General features: G+C 31.5%; 1 protein-coding gene across 2 annotated transcripts in view; it reads left to right on the top strand.

The window, feature by feature from the left end:
- The window catches only part of LOC129225593 (periodic tryptophan protein 1 homolog), a 32,441-nt gene extending 10,921 nt beyond the window's left edge, over positions 1-21,520 (top strand). For both annotated transcript variants that reach the window (XM_054860049.1, XM_054860050.1), the window contains 11 exons: positions 1,695-1,803; positions 4,065-4,172; positions 4,944-5,053; positions 6,249-6,310; positions 7,234-7,330; positions 9,156-9,217; positions 15,177-15,288; positions 15,389-15,479; positions 16,462-16,580; positions 20,024-20,135; positions 21,378-21,520. In XM_054860049.1, coding sequence (XP_054716024.1) covers positions 1,695-1,803; positions 4,065-4,172; positions 4,944-5,053; positions 6,249-6,310; positions 7,234-7,330; positions 9,156-9,217; positions 15,177-15,288; positions 15,389-15,479; positions 16,462-16,580; positions 20,024-20,135; positions 21,378-21,520 — 1,125 coding nt within the window. The remainder of the gene's footprint in view (positions 1-1,694; positions 1,804-4,064; positions 4,173-4,943; positions 5,054-6,248; positions 6,311-7,233; positions 7,331-9,155; positions 9,218-15,176; positions 15,289-15,388; positions 15,480-16,461; positions 16,581-20,023; positions 20,136-21,377) is intronic.

The raw sequence follows: 21,520 nt of genomic DNA, 5'->3' as shown, positions 1-21,520 counted from the left end.
GGTTGTACTATTGGCCATGTGCTGCTATTCTGACGGAGCTGCTTCTAATACATTGAGATACTTAGAATGGTGTCAAAGCGCTTAGAACAAATATGGCACTTTTAGGTGCAGAGAATGTAGACAGGGTTATGCCTTTTCTGTCAAGAATGCACCTGAAATTTGAATTTGATGCTTTTTTCCGAAGTAAGACGGAGTACTGAACAAATTAATAAAATGTTCCCTTCATACTACAGACTCCAATAGGAAATGGTTCTGATTTTAAAATCATAGTTTTTGAAAAAGGCCACCATGGGCGCCCATATGCAAAGTTTTAAGGGGGGGGGCTCGGATATTTTCCCCATGGTTTAGCAGGATATTTTCCCCATAGAAACAGATTTCAGTACAGGTTAGAGTTATTAAAGTTTGACATTTTTAATAACTTATTCACTATAGGCTGGAGAAGAAATGTTTTTTCATTTTTGCAAAGAAAAAAATACTAAAAGCAAGGAAGTTCTAATTTCAAAGGGGGGAGGGGATTGAGCTCCCACTTGCCTTCCTATATGGGCGCCCTTGAAGGCCACCGTTTATCTGTATACAATCCATTTTTGTGAATTGTATATTTGACAATGTACTGAAGGTATGTTTACAGAGTATGAATTTATCTTGCAGAACAGTTTTGTTCAAATGATTCTATGTTGTTGAACATCAGAAAGTATTCTGCTTTGGGACCATACGTGATATTTTAATAGTTTCATTTTATTAATATAGTATAACTTCAATAACTCTCAGGAAGGGGGAAAAATCGAGATATCAAGATTTTAGAGTTATCATGGTTTTGAACAATTTTCACCAGCAACTCTCAAAATTAGACATGTGTACAATATATATTTTATTTATGTACCATGCAACCACTTTACATCACGACGAACAAGATATTTTGAAACAAGTTGTATGATTTTTACTTTCTTTTTTCATCTACAATCTTCAAAGCTGTAATTTTTTCTTCAAGCATATTCAATTTAAGCTTTTCATTATCCATTTTGTTGGAGGAAAAAACACTGAATGATGAGAAAAACATTTTCCTGTTTTCGCTTGAAAATTGGTAAGTTACAAAAAATTAACATCCTGTTCTTAAAGTGGGTACGTGTTTAAGAGAAAAGTTCAAAGACTCTTCTTGGGAAAACACTGAGATAAAAGAGACTGCCCCCTCATATACCCACTCCCTTATTTATCTTGCTCCAATCTCTTATTCCTACTTTCCAGGAAAAGTGATAACTAGCAGATGCCTCTGGAGTTGGTTTTACTATAAGAATTGGCAAGTAAATGCAGCAATTAAAACTTCTTTGTGTGCCAAAATTTCTACGTGTCAAGGGTGTTGAAAAATAAATTTTAAGATAGCTATGGAAAATGCATAACAATATTTGCGTAAAATTTAGGGGAAAATTCTTTTTTCATGGCATCAAGGGTTTAGAGATAAGGAGGTTTCAGATATTAAGGTTTGACTGTATTACTTTAAAAATAATCTTTGATATTTATAAAAGTTTTAAAAGTTTTTACTAGCATAATTGCTAGTTTTTTTGAAATGATACCAAAGATTTCTGAAAGATTTACAGTGTTATGATTATAAATAAATTAATGTAGTTTGAGTTGATACAAAAATGTTGTTTTAGTACTTTATTTTCTTGATAGTAGCTAATTTTGTAGAGGTTTTTCAGGAATGGGAAGATGAAGTTGAAGAAAAAGAAGACTTTATCATAAAGGACACAGACAATTTATTAGCAGTTGGGCACATAGAAGATGAAAGTAGTGTTTTAGAGATCTATGGTAAGTTGAACTGTACAAAATATCTGAAATGTTACATGATACAAGTAGCTTTTCAGGTTAAAAAGTAATAATTATCTGTATTTAAATTTTTAATTAGCATTGTTCCATTGTCAAATAAAGCTAGAATTTCCCTAAAATTTGTTCATTAAATCATTTGCAATACTTTAACTTGTTTTATTTTTGTCTATACTTTTGAGATTTTATATTTAATATGTATAGACTGCATTGATTTATTCTAAAAATTGAATGACTGTTAAAGGCCAAAAAAGAAAAAGAAAAAAAAAGCTGCAATTAAATCAACACATATTCTGCCCATGTTTTATATGAGGGGTTTTGGAGTAGAATAGGCGTACATTGACTCTTAGTGACTGGTTTACTTTTTATTTTGAAGGAAATAAAAATCATTGTTTACTTTGCCACCACCATGTTTGCTCTTCATGCTTTTATTTTATATTTAAATTTAACTTATCACGTAAGTCAAACACTTAATTTTTTAGTATTCTTAATGAATTCAGCAATTTTTGATAGAGCATAAACTGCAGGGGAAAAACAAAAAGAGTCATTGCTAGCTAAATTCAAAATCTACCAGTTACAGTCAAACCTCCATGTATTGAACTTCCGCATTTCAAAATTTTCTATATATCGAAATCCCAGCAAATTTCTTTGTCTATTCCAAGAAAAATTTTTTTCTAAAAATCAAAAAATCTCTATATATCGAAAAAAATTGAAACATTCGGATATTTTTTTCCACATTTTTATTTGTCTCAACTGTTTGTTTTATGAAAAATAAAGGTTAGGGGAGAAAATTAAGTTCACTAAAAATTGCTACAAAACTTACAAGGAAGCTGGGGTTTAGGGGTGTGTAGATAGGTCGTTGTTCTGTTCTAGAGTTCTTAAATTCCCTCAAGTTTATTTGAAATCAATCTTGGTTGCAACCAGTAATACAGTAAAATCAGTTTCAATCTACCCCGTTTGTATATTGATTATTATTCCTAGTTTAGCTTCAAATCCCCCAATGTTGAAGAATTGTGAAGAATGAAGATATTTGAAGGTGCAAAAATGTCATTTCTGGTAAATTTAGTATTTTTGCAAACAGAGTGTCTGATAATATGAGAAATCGGAAAACTGTAATGAAAGTATTGAAAGTTACAGAAATCTTCCACTCAAAAAAGATTTTTTTAGAAACTATGCAGTGCTCAGTAAATGTTCTACATTTAATTTTTTGATTATTAACTTTCATTTAATCAGATTCTTGCATTAATTAGTGTTGGGGTTTCATGCACAAAAAGTAGCTTTAATTAAATAATTTAGGAGAAATTAATGATAAACTAAGATTGTCTCAAAATATCAAAGCTTTCTATATATCAAATTTTTTTCCGGCAATTTGCTACTTCGATTCATGAAGGTCCTACTGTAATTCCATGCATCCAATTAAAATAGTTGGCTATTTAGAGACAAAAACTCGTGAGGGAAGTTGCAACTGTAGTACAATATGCTAGCAATGTTGTTTACTCACGACCATACAATTTCAGTATTTTTCATCCTATTTTGGTCACACGTCTGGTTAATTAATGGGCTCTAGTTGATTAATGCTCTGGTTAATAAATGGCTTTTATTTACTTGGAAGATTACTTTACAGTTTAATAGGATTTTAAGACCGTTTTTTTAAATTTTTTGAACAAGCTTCCTGGATTTAAAGCCTGACATGCCAAAGATATATCGAGTGTATGCAGAGTATTAGCTCATCAAATATGTAGTCCTTCTGTGTCATGCAGAGACTTTCCCTCCACTTCAGAATTTTGTTTAAATTGTATAAGTGGTGCTGTCATCTATCAAGGCCTCATTTTGTCTGAGTCCACTAGAGTCTTTAGGATGCCATGTAATATTGAATGTTTCTATAAACTCAGAGAAATAACTTTCCTGGCCCCTAGGATTTTGCAATTTTTGTCAGGGTCTGCCTATGGCCATTTCAAGAAAAAAGACCATTTTCATCCAGAGATGCATTGAATTTGGAATTTGATCTCTGATAATATTTATTTAAGGATTACATGCTTTGTTTCGTTTTGTAATTTATGTAGCTAAATAATATCATATCTATTATAAAATACTGCATTAGAAAAAAAAACTTAATTTTTCTTTTCCATTTGTTGTCCTATGGTACATTCATCTGCATTTGTTTTCTTGTGTAATGTTGTTCATCAATTTTATCTCTTTGCTATATGCGTGACATTTATTTATAAATTTTGTTTCTCTTTGAATAGTTTACAATAAAAATGAGGATGCATTTTATGTTCACCATGATATAGTTCTCCCTGCATATCCTATTGCATTAGAGTGGCTAAATTTTCATGCATCTGATGAGAAACCAGGTAATTTTTTTCAAAGAAAAAAAATAAATAAATGCAATCAAGTTTAAAGATTTAATATTTAAAATAATTCTAATTTAGAATGCTATTTTTTTCCAATATCAAAATGTCTCACTGATAATGATACACCGGCAAGCAAAATTATAGACACATAAATATTTGTTTTTATCATAATTTAACTCAGTTAATTTTTTTTTCATTAAAATATAAATTACTTATTTAAAAAATAATTCTGAATTAAATTGAATATAATTCATCACTTAAATTGAAAAACTGTTGTAACTAAAAAAAATAATAACTTGCATCATTAATAATTTATTATTATGCAAAACTTAAAGAAAAGTATAAACTCGAAGGTAAAAACTCTTAGATTACAGTTAAGTTTTGTTTCAATAAGTCAATTAAAAGCCATAGCATGAATGAAAGTTGCCGTTAGTAATTGTCAAATGCTTTATTTTTTGAAATTAATGCCAAAAATTAAAATGTATTGCTGGAAAGTTATCAACTTAAAAGCTTTTAACATTGTTTCGCTCATAACCTAACACAGTTTAATGTTAATATGTTAAAGTAAAGATAAAAAAAAATTGTCAAAATACTGTCGGTCTCGCTTAATCGAATATCGTTGGTTCTAAGAAATATTATTTGATTAAGCGGGGTATTTGATAAAGTGGGAACATTTTCTTTACCTTTCTAAATTGACAACACTTATCTTAAATCGTAATAATTATAAATCAATAGCTATATAAATTTTTCTTACTGCATTTTCTTATTCAGGTAACTATTTAGCTGTTGGTGATATGACTCCTGTCATTAAAATTTGGGACCTTGATGTTGTTGACATTTTAGAGCCAGAATATGAACTAGGAAAACAAAAAAAGAAAAAGGTAACATAATCCTTTTTGAAAAGAATTTATATAAAAGTCTAAAATACTTATGTTAAAAGTGACTTGATTGTGTGTACTTATTTTTTCATTTTGTTTGAATATGTTCAAGATTCAGGTACGCCATTTTGTTTACAATTAACTTCCCAGAATCTCAACAGTTGTTAAAGCACAAATTGTTCGATTCAGGCATTCATTAGAATGCACCTGCCACACTAAGCTTAGATGTACTGAGGATAAAAATTTCAGCCTGTGGAGAGTTGGTGTGCCCCGGGGGCTTTGCTACCTTTTTGCCGCTGCCACCCGACCTGCCTGCAGCAGTTTTGTGCAGCACCCCATTTCCTGGAAGTATCACAGGGGTACTTTTGGGGCCCAGTACTTGCCCCCTGATACAGCTTTAGTCAGTGAAAGAATTTAAACTGACGTTTTTGTTACATAAATTACATTCCTTTAAAGGAAAAGAAGAAAAAATCATTGCATTTAAAATGCGCTTTACTTAAGCATGACGTTTGAATTATTATTTTTCCTTATTCATCAAACAACACGCTTCATTACGCCACTTGAAAAACATTCATATTTTTTCTGCATGATCTTCCTGTCTGCAAGTCACTTCCGCTTTGACCACTTGCCAGAATAATGGGGAAAAGCAAAGTTTTCTGAAGGAGAAAGTAAGCGTAAGTGATTCCAAAAGATGAAGCAAGATGATATAAATTATATTTTTAATTAATATCTCTGCTAATTACAATTCCACAATTATAACATCTGGCTAAACATTGTAGTCAGGAAAATTATGAATGTATCAATACCTTGTTCGATGCTCTGTTTTCTGTCATTTACCAAGAGTAGCGATGAAATAAATAGATAGATAGATAGTCACATACAAAATCATATCAACTTTTATTAATTTTAGATTTTTTTGATATCAAAAAAATATTAATGAAAAACATAATTAAGTCTCAATTGTCTGTTATGATTGATAAATAATTATGTTATATGCAAAAGTATTGTCCAATATTTTGTGTTTCTATAAAGTCCAGCCACTCTTCTAGATTTGCCAAGTTTTTGCCCTTGTCTGGGCAAAAATACCATTTTGCTGGCAAAATACCCATTTCTGCTTAGAATTGTAGAAAATCGTGAATTTTGCATAGAAGTTACTGTAATTTTTAATGCTCAGGAGGTTTTTTTTTTCCTTTCCTAGCTAAAGGGTAAACTTGGACATACAGATGCTGTTTTGAGCCTTAGTTGGAATAAACATGTTAGGTATGATTTTTCAGTTATTTATTTTGTAAAGTATTTATGTATTGAGTTTCCAAAAAGCGAATAATAATTGTCATAGGAGGGGAGGAGTTTGTTCTTTGCAAATGATGAACATATATTTAATAATTTTCTCATGTTCAAACAACATTGCACATTAAATTTCTAAGGGAAAAATTGTTCTTTATTTAACATTTTTCAAAAATAAATTAATCTTATAAAATGTATTAATGTGTACTCTGGACTAAAATGAAATAACTTCTCATAAAGGGAAGTTTGAGAAATAAATAAATATCTTTGTGCAGAGAAGTAAAAGGAGAAATAACAAGCATTTTGTTGCACAAAATTACAAATTACAGCAGATATGTGTTTTAAAGAACCCCTTTTTTCTAATCAGGCATAATAGTAATGTTGATGCATAATAGTAATGCCGATGTAAAGACACCCGGTTAAAACCAAAACCACTTTGACCAGATATCTGTACATCCAAAAACTTACTATTTTGCATTGAAAAGAGGTTCCTCGAAACCCCAAAACACAGTTGGAGTTTTCCTGGAAACTCCATCAAAACTTATTGTGATAAGTGTACATTTTTTGTACAAAAATAAATATTCAGCATTTTTGTGAATGGTGTTGACTCGTTGATGATTTTTTATTGTTGTTGGAAATCATGGCAACATTCAAAGAAAACTGCATGTAGAATTTAAATGTAATTGTATATTTTCTTACCTTTTTGTATACACACTGACACTGTTCTGCATAAAATATGTTTTGTTGCTAATTTAGAAAAAATTAGAATTATTGAATCTAGAAAAAGAAATTTACTTTTCAATACAAAATGTTGCATCAAAATGAGCGAACTCATCGATTACTTCTTTAACTCTTACAATATTTTTAAACTATATTTTTCTTCCATTTTTCCCCTTTAGAAATTTGTTAGCAAGCGGTTCTGCTGATAATTCAATAATTTTGTGGGATCTAACAGAAGCAAAGTTGATGAACAAACTGAAATTTCACCCTAATAAAGTAAGTATGTGTGAAAGATAACAAAGCAACATATAAAATGCATAAATTTGGATAAAATTGCAGACACATGTTTCATGTTTCAGGGGAAACCCTTGTTTAATGCAGAAACTTGAGCTTTTGAATGTACAGACATTCAACAAAAGCTTTTGTCGAATCTTCAGATTTTTATCTGTCTGCATTTTAAAAAAGTTTTCTGATTGTTAAAAATAAATTTAAAGATAACAAAAAAAAAAAAAAAAGAGAGCATCTTTTTCTACAATACTTTTTTCATAATGACATTATTTTAAGACCTAGAGTCCATAACCAGAATGTCCAGCTGTCCCAATTTCGAGGGAGGCTCTTGCTTCTCAGTTTATTTCCACCAATTTTTTAATTGTCTTAAAATATTTCCATTTTCTAAAAACTTAGGTTATTTTTTTTAAATACTGATTGTGGGATAAATTTTTTAAGATCAATCTTATTGCTTTGTGATCGTTCCTATGTAAGTTAATGAACTTAGACCCCTCCCCCCCCCCTCAACAATCAGTACATTAATCAAAACTTACATCTCGCAAGATTTCCATTTAATTTACATCGCAAATTCGGCTCATTAAAAGGAGTTTTTAATTATTTTTAGAACTTTGGTATTATTTTTTTTCCCCATTGCTTATCAGACCTTCTATTTCTTGAATCAAGTTACTAATGACCTACTGATTTCTAAAATTGGAAAACAACCCAATTCTCAGTTTGCAAGATATTTTCTCTTTCAAAATTTACTGTAGGCACTGAGTGGAAGACTTGTGATTCTAAAGCAATTATGTCAGTGTTGTGAGCAAATTGTTTTTGACTGAAACTAGGTAAACATGTTATAGACTTGATTACAATCGACCAAAGAATCAATGAAGTGTACATGAAATACAAAAGCTTTGCAACCAAAAATAACATCTTTCTTACCATACTATAAATAAATAAAATTAAAAAGGTAAGATTGAAATAACTAATCCCAATGTTTTACTAATCACTAATGAATATATTTTGTAATAAAGTCATTTATTACCAGAGTGTCTTAGCAAGCTTGGACTTTTTACTTTTTTTTTTTTTTGAACAATCAGATGCAGCGAGTCTTTGGTTATAAGGATCTCCTAAATCAGTCTGTTGAGGGTTCAACTGTATTAGTAGATTTTTCTGTTATTGTTAGTTATATAACCTCTTCTAAAAAAATTAGAACACAGCCTCAAAAATTGGGACAGACCGTAGATTTCCTCCTTCTAATTTAAAGTTCGATTTTATTTTTATAATAACTTGGAAAAAAATATAAAGCACACACTTATTTAGTCAGTTCTTTCTTTATATGCATGAATTGAGCAACACAATTATATTTTGATTGATTATTAATTTTGAACTTAGAAAAATGAAGGGGCAAAAAGCTCTAGAGCTTATAAACTATGGAAGCAGTTACCCCCTACCCCATACGAGCCACCCATGACTTTTTTAAAAAAGTAATTGGACCTAGTTACCACCAGGACTGACAACATTCCATGTCAGCCTAGGCAGAAACTAGGGGACAGGTTTTAGGGGTAGAGAGGGGGGCGGGAGGCTGCCAACTGACAAGGGGCCTTCATGCATTTTGCTCCTGGTTTCCCTGGTTATCATGAAACCTAAATTAACTATATTGTTCCTCTACACACAATACTAAATGATATGTTTGGTTTAAATGAATTTTCTTCTTTATTTTTTTTTTTTTTTTGTTTCATTTTATCAAATAATGTAACCTGTTACTTTCAATGTACCATTTCTATTTTAAATCATTAACATTATGTTTTTTTTTTTTTTTTTTTTTGATTAGGTGCAAGCATTACAATGGCATCCACATGAAAGTCCATTTTTACTTTCAGGCTGCACAGATGGGTATGTGTATAGTGTCAGAATAATATCCCATTGTTAACCTTTTTCACAGCAGACTCACTTTTGCTCAGTATTTTACATTTTTACATAATAGATAGCCGAAAGCATTCCATATTGTTGTCAGGGGTTAATATGCATATTTGGGGTTCATTAAAATTCATGCATAATCCTCATCAGTATAACCCCAAATTTAACAACTGTCAAGGGACTCATCCAATTTTTTTTGGCACATCTGTACACGCATATGTACCAAAGAACATATAGATGACCAAAATATCCATTTTGATCACCTCCTCAGTTAATTATCGCAAGTTCTCTTGTGATGTCTTCATACGCGCAAACTTGCGTCACTCAGAAACGTTATGAAATAGTAAGTTGAAAACTCATACGTACGTAGTATGATCTAAAATTTCGAGGACAAGCAGTATAAAACCTTACCCTGAATAGTTTACATTACTGAAGCACATCTATCTACAAAATAATCACCTTGAAGGACTTTGCACTTCTGCCAACGTTCGTATAGCTTTTAGAAGCACTCCTGGCAGCCTTTTTTTGCAACCTCCTGTAAGGCCTCTTGCACTGCTACTTTAACTTCATCGTGAGGAAGAAGGCGACTTTCATGTTGAGGATGCACGGTTTGAATGATCAATGCTCTGATATGACAAACAAATAAAGTAACGTTTCGTCGGACTTAGCTCCGTGTAACTCTTAGCTGTTCCCAGCAAAAAAACATTTGCATTTATGCCGCTTTCTTCCATCAGGAGAAGATAAAGCTACATCATAGTAAGTTGCGAAAAAGGCTTCTAGGACTGTTTTCAAAAGTTATATTAACTCTGGCAGAAGTACATATAGTCCCTCAAGGTGACGCCTTGAAGGTGGATAAGCTTCGGCAATGTGAACTATTCTGGGTAAAGTTTTATACAGCTTGTCCCCGAAATTTTGGATCGTACTACGTGCAATCTATATAGGATGTAGTTATGTTTCTCTTTTTTGACTGTTGTATGATGATAGAGAAAGAACAACAGCCAAAAAAAAAAGAAAGAAAAAAGGAAGAAAAACAAAGACACTGTTTAATAACCAATTGATTTGTTTTTTTAATTAAACATATAACCAAGATTTCAGTAATATTGTAATAATGTATGGATTTAGGTACACTAAACATAGTTAAAAAAACATTAAATTATGTTGTTTAATCATTCAAAGAAATTAAGAATAAAACTATGAAACCATCAACAAATTACGCAATTGAAGTGGAAACATTGCACGTAGACATTTTTTAGTCATCAAGTTAAACAAAATAGGTAACAGATAAATTACAATATTAAATCATAATAGGAATATTTTTTTACTTATTTAAAATTTATGAATAGAAGAGTTCGCATTTCTCATAAAAGCTATTACAGTGACATAACTTTTTTTGCTGAAAAAAGAAGTAGCCATGAAAAGAGCTAGGTTCTTAAAGCACAGCTACAATTAACAAACTCGATATTTATACCATGTTAATAATAACTTAAAACATATACTACTTGATCTGATGTTTGCACACATAATATTGAAAAATTTGATTGTTTCATCTTTCATGAAGCACTATAAAAAAGTTCAAATTAACCTTTTCAATTTAACAATAATTTTCTGAAATTTAAAAAATTGCATAGTAGAAAATCCTTGAAACTTTTTTATAACATATTATTAAAAATATGATAACAACAAAAATAACTTTTATTGGTTGATTTTATAAAAATACATAAAAATAGTTACTTAAAATATAAAAACATCGATCGCTATAAATGATGCAAAAAAGATGGCGCATTACGAAATATGAGCATAAAAAATACGCAAAATGACATTTCTTGACCAAATCAAATAATCGCAAAATATTTAAGAAATTCTTGAAATGACGAGGATGGATTAGGGAGTCATCCTCTGATTTTGGAGTAACTCACAACATTAAACTTCGTACCCAACTTCGGCCTCATTTTTTTAGTACAGAACCGCTACCACCAACGCCTCGGAAGAGTTTCTGAATCTACTTCAACACTTCTTAAGAAAAATTCAAAAGTCCCTTTGATTTCTGAATTATGTCACCATTCAAAACGTCTTTAATCAATTCCTTACATTAATGCTCTAAATTCTTCCTAAACAATAGATAAAGCTTGAAAAAAAAACTCTAATTTTATGAATGCTGCTAGTTTTAACACTAGAAAGACGGCGTTTCGTGTATACCTAGAAAGACTAGCAGCGGTCACTTTGACCGTCATACTTAAAAGATTGGAAATTTCCTCCTTTCGGGATTTTTAACCATAGAAAAGATATGTTGCAACATGTCAGAGTTTATTTTAACAGTTTAATCGTAATATAGAGTGCAAATAAGTCTCAGGTAGCTTTTTTTTTTAATTTTATGTCAGATCAAGTGAAATACACATGCTTTACACAATTGGCATTGAGAAAGAGCAAATTTGTACAAAAAAGAGGAAATTTCTTAGCATGTAATAACTAAAAAGTACTATAATCAACCATGCATGTGTTTGATTTAAAAAATATCTAAACACGCAAGATACCGTACATTACTATCTTTTACAGCATTTCGAAATATTTATGTTATCACGTCACCTGTATATTAGCCATTAACAGTTTTTTTTCCCAATCAGAACAAATGCTCGTAGATTTTATTCCTGCATAATTTAATTTAACCTTATTTTAATCTTTTTCTTGAGGTGGATACATATTTATATGCAGCAAAATTGATCAGTGGAGGTGACTTGGAGGAAATTGGAGAAATAGGAGTTCTGTTTTTGAAAATTTCCCCTTTTTTTCGGTGTCTGGCCCTTTTTTCTTTTTATTTCACTTCTTTTTATATTTTGAGCATTAATTTTTATTACCGAAGTTTCTTCTGATTCTAACTCAGAAGAACAATCCTTTTCTGCAAATCCAGGCTCCGGAAAATATTCGCATAATCTCATGAAAGCAAACAATTCTCACCGCTAGGAATATATTTCTTTTTAGATAATTTAGACTGTTCATTTGAACCATAATCTGTTTTAGATAAATCTGCAATAGCTTCAGGAATTAATGTTCCTATAAGTTTTGCTTGTCAACGGTTCTTCTCGACATCATGAAGATAATTATGTGACTGAGCACTTCATTATCATCGAAGAAAATAAACGTCAATGCTTCAAGCAAAGCACATGTTTTGGTGCACAAAAGAATTCCAGCAAACAGTTTTGGAATTTACCTGTTTTTATTTACTTCGTTTTAGACCCAAAGTAATTTCACGTGTCCAGTCACATGCTTTTCAAATTTACCATTCTCAACTTTGCTCCCTATGCAGATAGCAGAAAACTGAAACCATGCAAGCAGCAGGTGTTTCTCATTTTCCTAACAAATCAAGGAATTAAACCTGACCAACAGGTACTACTCAAGCTCAAAAGAACATTACTCACCCTGACAACTAACAATAGTCCATAGTACACACAACTGATAAGAGAAAAAAGAAGAAAACGGATGCATAAAGAAAGGTTCCCTTAGCGGTCAAAATGACCGTAGTCAGTCTTTCTAGGTATAAACATTTATAGCGACTATAATAATAACCCTAAAGAAAAAAAAATACTGTTGAAAGATCTTAATAAATAGTTAGGAAAAGTCAATGAAGGAAAAAGGGTTTGAAAATTAAACGCAGCAAATATGAGCATTTGAAAATCGTTTACGGTCAAAATGACCGCTTCCGTCTTTCTAGTGTTAAACAACTAAAAAGTACAACTAGAGTTCAATTTCAGAAATTGAGGGAGTGGGAGGAGGGGCACGCAAGTGTTCTCGGAAATCCAAAAAAATAGTCGTAAAAAAAATAGATTTCAAAATAATCATAAACATTGAGCAGAAAAACCCTTTTAAAACTTGCACCCAAGTTTGTTTTGACGTGCAGTGGCGGATTTAAAATATAGCAATTGTTGCAAGTGCGCGAGAGGCCCCATAACCATAGGTGCACCGTAGGAGTTACAAAAATGCTTATGGTAAATGTTTTACAACTTCTGTTATAGAGAAATAGGGCCCCAAAATGTATTTCGACGGGCCTCAAACTTGTAGCTCCGTCGAAACGATACAGAAAAGACTGCATTACTGTGATTCATATTACAAATATCGAAAACTTAAAAATTACCGTCGGTTCAACGGGAATCTAACAAAATGAAACAAAACCGGTTTCGCCATCCCATATTTGTTTCCATGGTCTCCAATTTGGCAATATATCACCGAATGATCGTCAGTCTGAGACGCTATATTAGTTTTCCATTGAAATAAGTAATTAATAGCCACAACACCCGATAGAACACCCAATCAAAAACAAAAAGGGAAGTGCACTACTAGAACGTACGCACATCCCACATGCGAAAATTTAGCCTTGTACAGCTTACCATTTTTGAGTTATGACTTATGAGAGATACATACGTGCATCCAGCCGCAAGAAACAACGGAATAATTAACTTGAATGCAGTGCTAAAAACTCTTTCAGGGGTGACTAAAATAGAAATTCATACTGAAATTTAAGTAAACAATTTTATATGAAAACAATAACTCCCTTTACTTAGTATTAAAAAGTTAAACAACAAAGGTCCTTTTTTTTTTCAAAAACATCGGCCAATTCCATCGGCTTTCCGATGTTTCTTGAAGGCCGATGGGCCGATGTTTCCTGCAAGTTAGCATCGGCCGCCGATGCCGATGGCTAAACTGTTGAACCATCGCCGCCGATGCATCGGTCGAGTCCTACCATTTATCATGGTAGTTTTTTTGTTGTTTTTTTCCCACTGATCTTCCAAACCGGAGGAGTTGCTGTTTTTGATGAGAATGCAAACAAAAAATTGTTAACCTCACCAATTATGCTTGTAAAGCATCGCCTTTTGTTAGGTTTGCTTTTATAGTTGCCTGTTTATCAAACAGGTCACTGTATTCTTTGTTTTTCCTTTTTTGCTTCTGTGTTTCTTTTATAGCATCTATGTGTTGAAATCTGTGGGTTTTTTTTTTTTTTCAATCCTTAATGGGAACTAGAATCAACTGCTAGCAAATACCTAAAATTTTGTAATAAAATCCAGAGATTGCACTTTCACCCCTGTTTGGAAACATCCGTCTAAAATAGCCATAAGAAAGCTGGCAGTAGTGCATTTCTTATAGAAGCTAAGATTACCTTCACACTGGTACCTAAATTTTTGTTTAGCACAGCAGTGTTTGGTCTGTAACCATGAGGGCAAGTTCCACCTCGTAAAGCGAAGGTATCTGCCAGGGTAATAAGATATAAGTTAACACCTTTTAGCCAGAGCTCATGCAGAACTAGAAACAAGTCCCTAACATTTTGCTCCATTATCTGGAGCCTGCAGTTAATACATTAAAATATTCATCTTTTTTTTTTTACTATAACACATTTTTTGACACAAGGGATTTAATAATTCAATTTGAGTAATTCCTCTTTCAAAACACTTATTGGCCTACTAAATCTTTATTTTTTATTTCTCTTTACTGCTAAATTATTTGTTTCTTTTAAACATAATTCATGCAACTAATCAAACTCCTTTTCTAACTATTAATCTATTCCATTTTTAAGCTGTGAACTTGTCCGTGAGTTACAGAAGGTATGTATTGTGTGTATGGCTTTATTTGAATTGATTCAGTATTTAGATTTGATCATAATATAGCTGGTTTAATTTTAAAAAACCTTTTGATTTCTTCTAGTTTTTAAACATAAATCTTTGTTCATCAGTTGAAATGATACGCAGGCATTTAATATTGTAATATTGAAAATTTTCACAATGTAAGTTAGCAGGAGGAAATCTTAAATGGGGATTATTTTGAAAGCAGGGACTTAATTTTAAGAAGCCTCTCTTGAAATTAATTTTATAAAAAGTACAAATTGTTCTATTTGTGATGAAAAAAATTGTTATGAGTAACAGGAATAAAATGTGCAAATTTTCCTCTTTAGGTACTTAAAACTTTATGATTGTCGAGACAGTGAAACGGTAGCAAAATCATGGAAAATTGATGGTGAAGTAGAAAGAGTTGCCTGGAATCTTTTTGATTCTTTCAAATTCTTTGTAAGTTGATATTCATCCTGCTTTTTCCCCTAACATGAGTTTTAACTTCTGATTCCTTATTGTTTTCAATATTACTATATGTGTGTGTATTATGTTTTAGTGCTCTAATGACAAAGGGTTTGTTCACTGCATGGATATGAGATGCGAAAAAGAAGACTATAATTTTGCAGCTCATGAAAATGCAGTTACAGGTACGTGTTCAATTTCTCTAGCACTCAACTAAAAGCCCAGATAAGTATTGAAGCTCATAACTTCTTGTACTGAAAGTCATTTTTATATTTGCTACATCAAGTCATTTCCTTTGAAGAAAAGTACTGTATTATTCGCTGCGACATATAATCTGCAGTTCCTAAAATTGGCCTGAAGCGGAAAAAAAAATCTTGGTATAATCTGCATTTTGAATTATTTGCTTTAATATGCAAAAAAAAATGTGAAGTAGTAATAATTTCTCTGGTATAATCAAAATTAATCTGAAAAATAATCTAAAAATAATCCTTTTTTCTTGATATTGTGATTGAAGAACACTTTTTATTTAAAGACAGACAAAGGAGTTAAGGATCTAATCTTATGCAAATGGAGGCTTCTTCCTTGTTTATTTTATACATTACATTTTATTTTGTTCCCTATGTTTATTTTATACAACCCGAATTACGTAAGAGGAAAATTCAAGCTATGTAAAATAAGTACCATACAGTCAGCAAAATAGTCTCTATTGGTGAATTCTGCTGTACATTGAGGTTTAGTGATTGCAAAACCTAATACTGGTATCTTGAGCTATTTTGCAATTTCATAATACTGGTAATTGCTGAGGTAAAATGCTAGTATTTTCGGTATTAGCTGAAAACAATAAATAGTTTTAATTAAAGAATTTTCAGTTTTACTTATTAGATATTTACTTTTAATTTTAATATATATTTCTTTTTCCCATAATACATTACCAAAATCAATCTATTAATGAAAAAATTTGGCTTCAAAAGCATGAACTAATAAAATATCTTAAAATAAAAGTAGCGGTAAAATTGCTAAATATGTTTTCAGTACTAGATGGCTAGATGAATCACAGTATCGTGCAACAAAAGATTTCTATGTTTTATCAGTGTTAAACTATATTATGTATTTTATATTTTAAGTATTAAAACTTGTTTGAAGTTTTTACTATGCTTGTTTCATTAGGTTTAGATATGAGCACTCTTAATCCTGACATCTTAATTACTGCTAGCATGGACGAATCCTTGAAAATATGGAATGTCAAAGACAATTATCAGTTGGTTGATGAATATAAATTCAAAGTGGTAAGCTTTTAATTTCCATGTTTTTTTTTCTGAAATGTGATTTTTTTATTTCGCTTAAGAAAATGAAAGTTTTTTAAATACAGTCGAGTCCCAACTTACGCGAGGGATGCGTTCCAAGACTCCTCACGTAAGTCAAAATTTCGCATTGTGGAAAAATGTATGCATAAACATTTTTTAGAAACATACCAAATTTTTTAGACATTTGTAAGCACCCCTCAAAGTGCTTTAAAGCATTCCTCAACTATACGTTAGTTTTTTACATAAAAAACTCAACTTTTACTGTATTTAAAAAATAAAAAAGCTGTTTTATTCAACATAAAATAGTTAAAATGCACAAAAAGAATGATTGATAAAATAAAACAACACGGTACGTACAGTATGTAGTAATAATAATATGCTGCACTATAATAGTACTGTATAGTAGATACAGTAATAATATTTATGAGTTAAAAAATGAGGATGATTAAGTTTTATGCTGCATAATCAGATCGTTATTTTTTATTAAATACATTTTGAAATACGGTTGCTTCACCTTTTCTTTTATAACGTTTCCATTTATGGCAACAAGCCCCTCTTCCCAATCTCTTTAATCCACAATGCAAGAGCAGCTTCCATTTTCATATACTTTAGTCAGACTCTGCAAGCTTTAACATTGAAACTAAGTTCTGAACTTATACAGATATCATTTTGTTTTGACTTTTAACTGTACGTATGGAAGATTCATTCCTACTTATTGCGTTGCTACCGCCAACGTTTGGTAGTTGTCCAAGCATATCGAGAATCTTAATCTTCTTTTTAATTTCAAAAACTTTATTCCCCCCCCCCCCCCCCCATCTTCATAAACTTCAGATGAAACAGCTCACTAAGGTGCCATTATATTTCATCAACTTTAATGTTTAGAATGTAAAAAAAGAAAGCTGCTGAGCGATTTTTTTATGCACTAACAACGTGATGCCTAGACTAGTTTGATGTGGGAACTTTCAATGGTCAGTGTGATGCTAATGGGATTTAATAACATTTACAAAGTATATATTTAGTTGTCAATAACGAAGCCGCTACTTCCTTCTAAAGAAGTTCCTGTTGTGGACGAGGAATTCGCTCGCGTCAGCTCTAAAATTTGTTACTCGTGGAAAATTCGCGTTATAGCCATTTCGCGTAAGTTGAATCGTGTTGTAGCGGGAGTCGACTGTATACTGTATCCATAAGCATAGCAAGAGGGATCAAAGGTCATTCCCCATTAATTTTAAAACGTACTGCGAATCTTGTTATAGTATTTTATACATATATATATAAGGACTGTTAAGACCCTCTCCCACTGGGGACATAAACTTGGTTGATTTTGTACTCAACTCTGTTTAATAGCTGGTTCGATTTAGGTTTTATTTTTTCATTTTCTCAAAAAAAAAAAAAGTATATGTTAAGACCCCAAGGGAATACGTTACATTTTCAAGGTATATTTTTTTCATTCAATATTTGCGTGTGTATGTATTTTAGTTTTATTTATTGCATGCAATAAAGAAGCTGCAACCTATTAAATGTTCATATTTTGGCTATTGGATATTGTTAATTGACCCTCAAAACTAAAAAAATTCACCATCGCCAAATTTTAAAACACCGTGATTGATTTTTAATGAACTTTTAAAAATCCACGCGCAAAAGTTCGCTCTTTGAAACGTCACGAGCTTACATCACAGGGCACTAATGGGCAGCCTTCCGCCGAAGATCCCTTGTTTTCGCTAGGGACAATTTGAGCGCGCTGATATTTTTATTTTTTAGAAATTCTATAATCCTTTTGAACACACACTATGGAGGCCGGATTCGTTAAAGCACAATCTAAATAATCTTCTTCAAGTAACATCAATGATGATATTCGAATATTTCCGAGAGGATGAGAGGTTTAATGTTCCAGAAATGCGAGGAGATAAGCCTTTTACGTTTCGTCTTCGAAGTCGAATGCACGTCCTTCTGCTTCTTCCCTATCGGAAAAGTGCATGACGTCACTTCCTATGCCATTTGACGTCACAAGCGCTTGAACTTTAAAAATTAATTTTAAAAAAAACTACTAATCGTATCGCGAATTTTTTTCACCTATGATGTTCATACAGGTTTCTCTATCATCATATAAAAATAAAATTGAAAAATTGAAAACTTCCCTATTGTCTTCAGAGCTTTGCTTCTCCATAATTATAGTGCAATACTTTTCTTCCAAGAAAAATAAGAAAGTAATGAAAGTAACATTTAACAAATTGGTCTTAGATTATTCAAATAAGATAAACAATTTTTTGCCTACTTTTTTTGCTCCTTCAAAAAAGACAGAACTATTGGGTTCTTTGGAAAGTATTTTCGTTTTTTTCCTACAGAGGGTTTTTATTGTATTTTTTCGAACCCAACTTCACACTTAAGTCGCATAATCATTTTATATTTTGAGAGCGGATATAGCAAGGCTTGTGCCTGGAAAAGTTCAATTAAATCTATGCAGTAGTTTTTGGTTGGTACCCTTTTAAACATGGAGAGCAATAAACAGCATTTGCGTCATATTTTACTTTTTCACTATAGAAAAGGTAAAAATGCTGCTCAAGGCAGAAAGAAATTAACCAATTTGAATGGAGATATGGTGAGAGTATGCCAATACGAGAACTGGTTTGCACAATTTCGATCCGGCAATTTTGAGGTCGAAGATGCACCAAGTTCTGGAAGGCCGGTTGAAGCTGACGAAGGCATGATAAAGGCATTAGAAGATCAAAAAATTTATGAACGTAGACTCATGCTACTACCAGAAAGATGACAAAAAGTATTGGACTAGAATGGCCAATATATAATTTAGTAAAATATTTACTCTTTATACAAAAATTGTCTTTCATTTTCCAAAAAACAAAATTACTTTCTGAACAACCCAATGAAATAAATAAGTCATCATGGAAGACATTGTTGTAAGTATTTGTATTGCTACTTTCGACAACCTTTGTTCTCAGAATCCTCCTGGGAGTGTGATGATTAAATAAGATTTAGCAAGTAGTGGTCAAAATGCATCCCTGCAACTTACTGCCCCCCTCCCCACCCTCCCATTTCCTTTTCTGCTTGTGTCCATTGTTCCCATTCCTTAATAACGTTAAACCCATACTACTTTAATCCTACATATAGCTAGGTCTTATTTTTATTTTCAGTAGGCTTCACCTAACTTTTTTTTTTTTTTGTCCCAGTTTTTTCCGGGGAAATTATATTTTTTCTTATACTTTGAATTTAGCGCCCCTAAAACCTGGCCGCCCAGGGCACAAACCCTGCCTGTCCCCCTAGTTACATCCCTGCCCCCCTCCCCTAAATGTAGATTCTGCCTGAGCTAATATAATTAACTGATACATTATCCTTAATCTTGCCCATCATTTCGGAGCAGTATTTTTAGTTCTATTAATTTTTCTTTTTTTTCTGAATTGTTCACATTTTAGGGTTCTATATATGCAGCACGACTTGCTCCAGATTTGAACTTGACTGTAGCAGTTGGTGGAAATAACGCATCAAACAGCTTAAAAGTCATGGATATTTCAGAAAAAGTAAATTGTAAGTATTTGTTTCTTCCTATTTTTCAATTAATTTTCTTTTTGATATCCGACTTTCATATTATTTATTTACAATATTGATTTTTCCCATTAGTAAATTAATACTCTGTCTCATTTGAGCTTGTATTGCATCAGTGTTGTATTTTCAACCCTGTAAAATTGACACAGGCAGCACCCTGTAGGTACTGCTGGTTATTTGAATTTGAAACAAAAAAGATTTAAAAACTTAAGTAGCAGTTGCTGAAAATACTTAATTTATTTTAAAGTTAAATTCAAGAGGTTTATGTTGAAAAAGTTTTTTTTTTTTTTTTGCCAGTAATAGTTTTGTTCTTGGTGAAATAAATACTTTGACAACCATGGTGAAGTTGTAGGTGAATAAAAACTTTCCGGGAATTGTTACTTTATCCTTTAAAATGCCCCTTCTATTCTAATTAGACTGTTTGCACCATTAATTTTATAAAATCAATAGAGGAAATGTGCAGACAGTTTCATGATCATGGTATACTGGAAGTGCTGATAATAATATCTCTCTATGCACATAAAATGTGAAGAAAATCAGAAATTTTTGTCTTCAGTATATCTTTTTAATCAAATTTTTATCTAGAACTATAGACAGAAATTCAGCTTAAAGTCTGAATAGTGATTGGATTTAAATAAATTCCTAGCAGATTTCTTTGAAACAATGTACTTGAATTTAAAATGCGATGTGTCATAAGAAGTAGTACTAGTAGTATTAAATTTATGAAATTCTCTGTTCTCCCTCAATTATAACTTTTAATTATTTAACCTTGCAGTGTTTTAGGTTTTGATAGTTAATTCTCATCCACTTTGGTGTTAAATCTGAAAAAAAGCAACTGGGTGATTCTCCAAAAACCTGACATTTTCCAATCACATTTTTTTTTAAATAAAAATGCTGAAAAAAATTATACTTTTTGTTAGGAACTCATTACGAGAAAAATAGAGGGAACTCACTTTAACTATGTTATACCCTCAAAAGAGTTTTTAAGTTGTAAATTTTCAAAAAAATTTAACATTTAGGATTTTTATGTAATGGAAAAGAAATAAAACTTGATGGGAAAAGTAAAGCCTGTTTCAGAATTCAGTGTTAAAAATACATAGACATCAATTATTAGTTAAAACACATGACAAACCCATTTTACAGCTTTGTTTTTGATTTTAAAAAAATTCAATGTTAAGTTTATAATGTTTTCAATTCTGTAAATATTTCTTGTAACTATTTCAGCAAATTTAGGACAAATGCAAGATTCATTATCAGAAGCTAGCAGTGCCAAAATAAATAATCCAAATATTAAAAGAGAACTGGATGTCAATGTTGCAAGTGGAACTAAAGATTTTAAAATGAAGAAAAGAAAACAATCTGATTGA

This window comes from Uloborus diversus, chromosome 7 (genome assembly GCF_026930045.1).
Source record: "Uloborus diversus isolate 005 chromosome 7, Udiv.v.3.1, whole genome shotgun sequence".
NCBI classification, from domain to species: domain Eukaryota; kingdom Metazoa; phylum Arthropoda; class Arachnida; order Araneae; family Uloboridae; genus Uloborus; species Uloborus diversus.
The sequence above is the reverse complement of the archived record's forward strand: the minus strand, read 5'-3'. Positions and strand labels throughout refer to the sequence as shown.